Genomic DNA, 10,798 nt, shown 5'->3' with positions numbered 1-10,798 from the left:
TGAACTTCTTAAAGCGCCTTTCTACAAAGTTATTTAACTTAATGCGTTCATTCACACATTCAAATATGCACTAATATACACTGTGAAACTTTTAGGCACAAAAAATAATTCCGTTTTCAAAATGTTAGAATGGCCAAATATACAGTTTTTTTATTTGTATATTCTGTATTTGTATTTTCTTATTTATTTTTATCTTTTCATACTTTCTTATTGTGTTGTTAGTATCTATTGTGTCTCTGTACAATAGCTACACTGAAATTTGCCCATTGTGGGACAAATAAAGGGATTTTCTATTCTATTCTATTCTAAATACAATCAAAGGTAACCCCATGTGATGCCGTTTTGACTGTAAAATGGTTCGAAAAACTCCAAACAGCACCAGAGTGCAGCATCTCTCTCATGTTATGTTGGCTGCTTTTGCCACCACCAATATGGCTGCGACGTTGACGTAGGAGTCAGAGCTCAGTGCGGCGTCTACGTATATATATATATATATATATATATATATATATATATATATATATATGGCCTGCAGCCTTCTTTTTTCTTTTCGAACAAACTTTATTAACAATTTATAGAAAATCTTAATACCAGGGTTACATAAAAGAAAAAAAAGAGTAACATAAAATGCATAACAAAATTACACTATACAATACACAAAGTAAATATATTGAGTTACTAAGTTACATAAAATTGGTCCAGAGTGTGATTAATTTTAATTGCCTTTTTATTCTTGAGTTCTTTAAATGTGGTGCTGTATGGCAGAAGTTATTGACAGAAGTGGTTAATATTTGGTTTGGAGTCTGTCCATTTGGTTTTATGAATATGAAATTTTCCCAGGAGCAGCAGAAGTTGAATGAAGTAAGTGAAGTCTTTGTCCTCAAAACATACTATAATGTCCTTCTTATCGCTGTAATTTATTATTTGCATGTCACTCAAGACTCATTTTTTTATGAAAAGTGCTGCAAACCAAAAGTGTCTTTGTGTGTCCAGTTATGGTTATCAGCTACTTCTGCCATGGGAACCTGTTGGTCATTGTATTAATCAGTTTGAGGTAATTACAAAGCACTGTGGTTGCTTTGGTTTAAAACAGTGTGTTCCTGAGACAATGGAAACAGATACCAAACATGCACTCTACCAGCCCTCAGGTGTGGATATGAGCTTGGTTGTAGAGCTGTCGCTCAGGTCTGACTGGATGTGCATAGCCACTGTCACCAAGTAGAGCTCCACTGTGTTGTCCTGCTTCAAACTGAGCACGCAAAGAATTCTGGAAAATCCTGGAATCATGAGTTGAAGTTTTCCAACATTCAACATTGGTGGAGAACTGCACACACCCTATACATTTACTGAAAAGCAGTTTTTGTGATTCCTGTACAGCTCAGCATGTTCTGTAGAAGGACACTTAATGTGAATCGGATATCCATCAATACAGCCAATTACTCTGCTGAAGTGCCCATATTCACAGTAGTGTACCTTAAAGGTGGCCTGATCAGCAGCATCAGGGAACTTAATTTTCAGTTCACACAAATCTCCTGTTTCACTGTGGAAGGTTCCACATGTCCAAAACCTCAAGGTGAAGAGTACTTGTAAAAAATAAAGTATTGGAGTTCCCCTCACTGACTCCAGCCGGGTTTAATTTAAGTTAGCTCTAGGCTTCATTCGAGAAATCAGATTATTTAATTCCAGACTAGGACAAGTCTGAGCCTATTTTTAATCCATGTCTGAGAAAGACATTTCAACAAGTCCTGGTTTAAGATGCAGTTTAGTCTAAAACTTGGTCTTAATCCCTGTAAACCAGGTCTCAGCGTATCAGAGGTTTCAGAGCTCTAATAAAGAGCAGCACAAATATGACTTTATTCTGCTGATGATCATGATTTTACATGATCAATGATTTTCTGCACCATTCCCTGCCATGGTGGTTATGCTTTTGCTACTGTGTGTGTGTGTGTGTGTGTGTGTGTGTGTGTGTGTGTGTGTGTGTGTGTGTGTGTGTGTGTGTGTGTGTGTGTGTGTGTGTGTGTGTGTAAACACATAGCTCGAAAAGTTTGAAATGAATTGTGATAAACCTCTGTAGGGTGCAGAGTGGGGCTCACATCCACGAGGTCTTCAAGGTCAGCTTCATGAATTATTAGTCAAAAACTGACAAAAAGCCTCAAAACTGAGAAATTGTGATTATTGTTGGTGTCGTGTTACTAATGTCGGTTGTTTATTCTGTTATGTGTACACATACGTGGTAAATAAAGCTGATCCTGATTCTCCTTCTTGTTCCTCTTAGCCTGGGAGATCTACCTATTTATGTTATATGTACCTATGTTGCCAATTTTAAGACTTGCTGAGGATTTTTTTAAAGATATCCTGATAGCCACAGAACTTTCATTTTTGATTTTTTTTTACTGTAAAACTGCTTTTACGAGAAAGGGGAAGCATTTCTCATAATATTTAGGTGAAACTGGGCTCAGAGGGGAGAGCGGGCTTTGGTCATCAAAGTGCGATTCTGAGGTGACCGAGCTGCACGATGGCAGAAACATTTCTCCTGGGGCTCTTCTGTAAGTGCACTTCATATTTCATATTTCAGCTCTTCCACTGTGTGTAAAACTTTAAATAAACTTGAGCGTCCTTTGTCTTCAGTTCTGAACTCGCTGCTGTGCCACACAACAAACCAAGGTTGGTACATTTTTATTATACGTACAGAGGAATGAGTCTGAATATGAAGCAGTTACAGATTGATTTTCTCTGAACTGAAGCATAGAGATATTTAAGGGTGAGGACCCAGCATCTTCCACAAAAACATTCATTATTGTTTCAGCAGGTTTGTTGTTGAATCAAAGTTTTCCAGGATGAGAGAAACAAAATCTGCACAAAGTGCTGAGAACAATAATCATGATTTATGACTGAAGGACTGACCTTTGATGACGTTTGTCCTTATTACGATTATTCTGCATCCTAATTTAGTCAAACCTAAAAGCACAAAAGGTCACGGTGATCATCGCTGCATCTGCTGCAAGAAGCTTTGCTCACATTACCATGACATCCTGCTGAAGCTTGCGTGTTACAGGTGACGTTTGCCGAAACGTTTATTCGTGTAAAACTGGCGCATCTCGCCTTACCGAACATCCTGCGCTAACTATGAGCCTGCACTAAAATGCAGGAATACACTTTGGATTTTGGCTGATCCTCAAGGTGAAACCTTTTTTTTTCTGTTAGTTTCTCTCATTTCCTTTAAGATACTAAAGCTTTTATTTCCCCAGCTCACTTCCTCCTGCCATCTTAGTTTCATTTTGATTCATGATTTGATTAGGGAGGGGGTGTCTGTAGCTCAGGAGGTCGGAGCGGGTCATCTACTAACTGGAAGGTTGCTGGTTTGATCCCTGACTCCCCCAGTGTGCGTGCCAACGTGTCTACAGGCACGGTGCTGATGTGTTCCTCGTGTTAGATGTTAGATGCTGTGGTACTCAGAGGAAACCCACAATTTGTTGCAAAATGCTCCTCCAGCTGTTTCTTTTTGATACACTTACTTTTCCAAATTTTGTTGACCCGTCCCAACTCTTTCAGATGTGAGGCTGCCATCAGATTCAAAATTAGCTGAACAGCATCACTGTGTTCAAAAGAATTATAATAATATCATGATTTAAACTCAGGAAAAATGGCAGTTTTTACTGGCATCAGCCACACGTCGCAGTAGACAGACAGATGCTGTGATTCCTTATTTACACTGCCAGCAGCTTGGACCTGCTGTATGTAAAGCCTCATGCTGAGTGTTTTCTCCATCATCTCTGTGATGCCCTGTTCTCTTTTTGAATGTAATGGGGGGATTTACACACTGAACTTCATGTTGTGTTCACCTGAAACTGGAAACGAGACTATAAACTCATCAGGAAAGTGTTTACTGACATCACACAGAGCTGAGGGCCATTTTCCCACAGGCTTCAATACAGTGTTAATTTCGTTGACAAAATATTTTCTTCATAGGTTTCGCCAATGACCTTTTCTTCATGACGAAAACGAGATGATAACTAAATTAAAGCCACCTACAAGGATAAAAACGATGACGAAATTAATTTACAATTTAATTGACACTTTCGTCTTGACGAAAGTGTCAATTAATTTCGCAAGAAAATTAATTTACACTTTTGAAAATGGTTTCATCTCAACGAATCGTCATCATGTTTATCCTTCTAGGTGGTTTTCATTTAGTAATCATCTCGTTTTCGTCATAAAAAAAGGGTCGTTGATGAAGACTATGACGAAAATATTTCATCAATGAAATTAAGACTGCTTCAATATAAACAAAGGTCAAGGGCAGCTACAGGCGTCGCCCTTATTAGACATTAGAAAGAATGCAGATGCAGTCTCTGATTCTTCCCTCTCTGCCTCACAGCTCGTCTGACTGTGAGCTCCAGCTACTCTCAGCTGTTTGAGGGCGACTTTTTGTCTCTGAGCTGTGAGGGGGGGGGCAGCTCTGCTGGATGGACTCTGAGGAGGAGCACGGCCAAACGACAGAGGGCTCTGTGTGGAGATGGGTGGGGGAAACAAGCTGATTCTTCTTGTACCATCTCCTACATCTTCAGACGGGACAGCGGTGTTTACTGGTGTGAGTCCAGAGAGGGAGTAAACAGTAGCACCATCAGCATCACTGTGACTGGTAAGCTGAGCGTGTGTTGTTAGTGCTGATGAAGCTGAGTGTAAACGGATGAAATGCTGTAGTTTGTCTCTGTGTTGAGGTGGATCAGTGATCCTGCAGAGTCCCGTCCTCCCTGTGATGGAGGGAGATGACGTCACTCTGCGCTGTAAATCTAAGACCTCACCTTCACCCCCCCCAGCTGCTTTCTATAAAGATGGCTCCCTCATCAGGAATGAGCCTACGGGTCACATGACCATCCACCATGTTTCCAGGTCTGATGAAGGCCTCTACAAGTGTAACATCAGTCCTCATGGAGAGTCTCCATCCAGCTGGATCACTGTTACAGGTGTGAATTTTAGTATGATCAACAATTAATTAATTCATAGACCGTATAAAAGATGGGTGCAGGCACTGTTTTGTTATGTGGCCTCGAGCTTTTTGGCCATCACCACCTCAGTCTTTTCAAACCAGGTGTGACAGCTGAGGGGCAGATGCAACTGTAAAACCAAGGACACTGTATGCTCTTTGGCTAAAGACTTCTGATTTATTCAGTATATATAAAGTGTTTAGTGAGGCCACAGAGTAAGGGAGCTGAGGGTGGTTTTTCCATAGACTTCTACACCAACCAGCACTCTTTTTAATAACCACAGGCGTTGCCCCCCGGTGGCCATTAGAAAGAATGCAGCTTAAATGCACCTCCATGCTGGCTGACTAAACCAGAAAGCTGCGTCCATCTTTTATACCGTCTATGATTTCATCCATGTAACCACATGAACAGATTCTCTCTACAGGTAAACCTACAGCCACAGCCCCGCCTTCTACATTAGCCCCACCCATTACATCATCTCCATCTTCTGCCTCAACTCTGCTTTCTGTTTCAGTCCCACCAATCCCATCCACTGCCATGGCTTCTCCTTTTACAGCTCCGCCTCCGACTTCAGCTGCACCCCCTCTCTCCACCCACCTGGAGTTTCTGTTGAGAGTGGTCTGCCACCTGCTGGTGTTCTGCCCATGTTTCATCACCACTGCACTCATGGTGCATTTATATCTACGAAGACCCTCAGGTAACTGTCACTGCCAAATATGCAGCCGATCACTCTGTTAAAGGGGAGCTGTCAAAAGAATCAAAGAAATCGTAGGAATGAAATAATTTATAAAATATTATCGATTTTTCCATTATATTTGTAAATTTCATCATTGTTTCTTTTTTAAGTTTATTTCCCATTTACATTTCCCCCCTATTCATTTCTGTATTTTTTTCTGTTATTTGTAATCACAGAAGAAAACACAGGACTACAAGAGAGTGGAGGAAAAGTCTAAAATACATTTAAAAAAAAAAACATAGGCCGAGGTCGTGCACAGGCAGGAAGTCTGCATGACTACACAGAAGGCAGACGAGAGGCAAAAATCTAAAAGTAAGCAAGAGGTGATATAGAAAGGACAAAAGGGAGATCCAGAGGACACTGGGAGAAGCTGAGAACGACAAGAAAAAAACTAGGATAGTTTGAAAAATGACGAGCACAGATATTCATGCAAAACCACAGGAGTGTGATTGTATAATGAGGGCAAAACAATTTAACACAGGAAGACATTCATCACCAAAATAAAAGACAGAACAGGAGTCAAACACAAAGAAACCAAAGAAAAGATTTAAACAATAAAAAGGATCAAAACTCCAGAAACTCCTCTGTGAATCGCCACCTTATTGTGGTGGAGGGGTTTGTGTGTCCCAGTGATCCCAGGAGCTATGTTGCCCAGGGCCTTGTCCCCCTGATAGGGTCTCCCATGGCAAATTGGTCCTGGGTGAGGGTCCAGACAAAGAGCTGTTCAGAAGACCCCATGTCTGCAACAACGAGGGAACAGTTTACCCTGCCTGGAATAGGGTTACCGGGGCCCCACCCCGGAGCCAGGCCTGGGGAGGGAGCTCGAGGGAGAGCATCTGGTGGCCAGGCATTAGCCCATGGTGCCCGGCCAGGCGCAGCCCGAAGAGGTTATATGGGCCCGCCCTCCTGTAGCCCCACCACCCACAGGAGGCGTCATAGGGGTCGGGTGCAGTGTGTGTCGGGCGGTGGCCAAGGGCGGAGGCCCTGGCTATCAAGACTGGCTATTGGGACATGGAATGTCACCTCTCTGGTGGGGACGGAGTCTGAGCTAGTGCGTGAGGTTGAGAGATACCAGCTAGATATAGTTGGGCTCACCTCAATGCATGACCTGGGCTCTGAAACAGTCTCCTGGAGAGGGGCTGGACTCTGTTCCAGTCTGGAGTTGCCCTCGGTGAGAGGCGGTAAGCTGGGATGGGTATTATTCTATCCCCCCGGCTTGCTGCCTGCATGTCGGAGTTTTCACCGGTGGACGAGAGGGTAGTTTCCCTGCGCCTTCAGGCCAGGGAACGGGTCCTGACTGTTGTTTGCGCTTATGCACCGAATGATAGTTCAGAGTACCCACCCCTTTTTGGAGTCCCTGGGCAGGGTGCTGGAGAGTGCTCCATCCGGTGACTCCATAGTCTTGCTGGGAGACGTCAACGCTCACGTGGACAATGACAGTGAAACCTGGAGGGGCGTGACTGGGAGGAATGGCCTGCCCGATCTGAACCCAAATGGTGTCTTGTTATTGGACTTCTGTGCAAACCACAGTTTGTCCATAACAAACACCATGTTCGAACATAAGGATGTCCATAAGTGCACCTGGCACCAGGACACCCTAGGTCGCAGGTCAGTGATCGATTTTGTAATTGTATCACCAGATTGTTCTGGACACTCTGGTGAAGAGAGCAGCTGAGCTGTCAACTGATCACCACCTGGTGATGAGTTGGATCAGGTGGCGGGGGAAGATGCTGGACAGACCTGGCACACCTAAACGTATTGTGAGGGTGCGCTGGGAATGCCTGGCAGAAGCCCCAGTCTGGGAGATCTTCAACTCCCACTTATGGCAAAACTTCGACAGCATTCCGATGGAGGCTGAGGACATTGAGTCCAAATGGACCATGTTCCACACCTCCATTGTTGAGACTGCTGCCCAGAGCTGTGGCTGCACGGTGGTTGATGTCTGTCATGGTGGTAACCCCCGAACCAGATGGTGGTCACCGGAGGTGAAGGGAGCCATCAAGCTGAAGACGGAGTTCTATCAGGCTTCGTTAGCCTGTGGGACTCTGGAGGCAGCTGACAGGAATCGGCTGGCCAAGCGGAACGCAGCTTGGGTAGTGGCTGCAGCAAAAACCCGGTGTGGGAGGAGTTCGATGAGGCATCGAAGCGATTCTGGCAAACAGTCAGACGACTCAGGAGGGGAAAGCAGTGCTCCACTCACACTGCTTATAGTGTGGGTGGGGTGCTGCTCACTTCAACTGACGCTATAGTCGGACGGTGGAAGGAATATTTCGAGGACCTCCTGAATCCCACTGACGCCTTCTGTAGTGGAAGCAGAGTCTAGTGGAGTGACCTCTCCGGCTCAGGGACGAGTTGCTGCCCCAAGTGGAGGAGTTCAAGTATCTCGGGTCTTGTTCATGAGTGACGGGAGAAGGGAGTAGGAGAGCTTTGGGTAGTGACCGAAAAAATAAGAGCGCGAATACAAGCAGCAGAAATGAGTTTCCTTCAAAGGGTGGCTGGCCTCTCCCTTAGAGATAAGGTGATGAGTGCAGCCATCCAGGAGGGGCTCAGAGTAGAGCCGCTGCTCCTCCACATCGAAAGGAGCCAGTTGAGGTGGCTCAGACATCTGATTGGGATGCCTCCTGGCCACCTCATGGGTGAGGTGTTCTGGGCATGTCGCACCGGGAGGAGGCCCCGTGGTAGACCCAGGACACGCTGGGGAGATTATATCTCTCGGCTGGCCTGGGAACGCCTTAGGGTCCCTCCGGATGAGCTGGAGGAGATGGCTGAGGACAGGGAAGCCTGGGCTTCTCTGCTTAGGCTCCTGCACCCGTGACCTGGCCCCCAATAAGCGGAAGAGAATGGATGGATGGAAAACTCCAGAAACATGACACGATTTTCACGGCTGTGAATTAGGTTGGGCTCTAAGGCTGAACTTGCTGCTTTGTATCAGTTCATATCACAAATAAAAGGACACAGTGCGTACTTGTCGTCTTGTTCTAATCGCTGTCTGTGTTTCCCTCTGTGCTGCACACAGATGGTTTGGACCGTAAAACATATTTGCAGCACAAGAAAGGGGAGTGTGTTCTCCCACAAACATGGGAGAACACGGCTTCCGTGTCCAGACGAGGACCCGCCCACACTCACAGGTAAAGGAGTGGTTCACAGAAACACGGTGGAAACGCGGGCACATTCTTAAGCGTTTCGCCGGTTCACTGAAACCAGCACCGGCACAAGCACCGGCACCTCGGCGGTGGAAAAGTAGCATGAGAGGGGCTGTCCCTAATATGATGATCTCAGGATCAACACTGGCTGTATGCACAGAAGCTCCACCCACCCACTGTTTAAACCTGTTTGTAAAGGGCACCCAATCAGAAGAAAGTTGCCCTAAAGGGGAGGGTAAAGGAAGCTAAAACAGCTGATATTACCTCGATTTGACCCCACATGACCTCTTTGTCTCCACAGTAACAGTGCTGCCCACCGAATCTGAGCAGAGATTGGCCGAGGAATTTGGCATCACAGAGGTCACCACCGAGCATCAGTTCTAAACTGCAGCGATCGGAGAAGATTTTATCTCATGTAAAAGCAAACATTAAATCAAATGTATCATTAAAACTTTTTTAAATTACAGTTTCCAGAACAGTTTTATTATACACTGATTGTTTCTTTTCATTCACCTTTTTTTACTGTTTATACTCCACTCTGCATTTAATCATTAGTTATTATTAATCTCTGTCTCTCTCCCCCCTCAGCAGATGGCCCCCCCCTCCCTGAGCCTGGTTCTGCTGGAGGTTTCTTGCTGTTAAAGGGAGTTTTTCCTTCCCACTGTCACCAAATGCTGCTCATAGGGGTCATTTTGACTGTTGGGTTTTCTCTGTAATTACTGTAGGGTCTTTACCTACAATATAAAGCACATTCAGGTGACTGTTTGTTGTGATTTGGCGCTATATAAATAAAATTGAATTGAATTTAAAATATGAGGTAATACTTAAACAAACAGCTGGAACTACGAAACCACAGAGACTCATGACTCAAAGAAAAACAAACCCTGGGAAGCGGTCGAACTCTAAAGAAGTACAGATAAAGAATACCAGGGAAATTCACAAATATAAAAATATACCATAAATATACAAAGAATCAATCAGAATATATAAAGTAGGTCAAAGAGCTCAAAAGCCTGGACCTGAGCCCCTTGAGACTGATGCTGGACCTTTAATCATGTGACCATCCTTCAGACTCTTAAAGTGTGTTTTATTCACTCATTTTATTTAACTTCGAATTCATGCTAATGCATGGCAATAATAATAGAGGTATGCCTTTGGTTGTACTCGGGTCCATTTTAGTATCAGTGTCCGTATTTTATTTATTCAAATAAATCTTGACATACATTTATTTAATAAGTTGAATTTGCATATTGGTTCTACAGGTATGGACTGAAATAAGTGAAACATCATGTGGCATTGTTTTTTATTTGTTAACTTTGTCAACTTATTATATTTAACAGCAAATATTTGCGTGGGGTTGATTACGAGGATAATTTTCAGATATTTGAATCCCTGCTTAGACCAGCTGACGGAGACCTGTGTTGCCCAGCTCCCTCATACCATCGCTGCTTCTGATTGATTTTATATCCTAAAGCTGACACATAATCACGAAGACTTTCATGAGTGTGGGGATGGAAAGAAGTGGGTTTTAATATTAGCAGATTATCGTCCACAAAGAGAGCCAGCTCACGATTTATCTTTGTCTAATTTTCTGTATGTTGAGTCTGCAAATTTTGATGTTTAGATTCCAGCAGAGGTTCAATAACAATCACATTAACTCTGACCTTTGAGTTGCAATCTTTGTACAACAAACTGACTCATGCAGTTAGATTTTTATGATCTACACACACGAGGCTGATAATATAAATGTTATATAAATGTTGCAAAAGCAGTTTCTTTTTCAAAGATAACATAAATAAAATTTAATGTCTTCCAGCTCAGACGTCGTAGAGCAGAAACAATGCCAATGCTGCGGGTTCGACTCCTGTGAGCAGGGGCGCAGCTATATACTTTCTCAGGTGTATGGGACACATTGCCCTGCCACACCTTTT

At 43.8% G+C, this 10,798-nt stretch overlaps 1 protein-coding gene across 1 annotated transcript; it reads left to right on the top strand.

Moving 5' to 3' along the window:
• Positions 1-2,515: 2,515 nt before the first annotated feature.
• Positions 2,516-9,251, top strand: LOC115774577 (low affinity immunoglobulin gamma Fc region receptor II-like). Its single transcript, XM_030721931.1, has 6 exons — positions 2,516-2,546; positions 2,629-2,664; positions 4,379-4,642; positions 4,722-4,967; positions 5,413-5,685; positions 9,169-9,251. The coding sequence occupies exons 1-6, from the start codon at positions 2,516-2,518 to the stop codon at positions 9,249-9,251; spliced, it is 933 nt and encodes a 310-aa protein (XP_030577791.1).
• The last annotated feature ends 1,547 nt before the right edge of the window (positions 9,252-10,798 follow it).

Source organism: Archocentrus centrarchus, chromosome 24, assembly GCF_007364275.1.
Source record: "Archocentrus centrarchus isolate MPI-CPG fArcCen1 chromosome 24, fArcCen1, whole genome shotgun sequence".
In the NCBI taxonomy this organism is placed as follows: Eukaryota; Metazoa; Chordata; class Actinopteri; order Cichliformes; family Cichlidae; genus Archocentrus; species Archocentrus centrarchus.
Note: the sequence above shows the minus strand (reverse complement) of the source record. Positions and strands in the feature narration are given on the sequence as shown.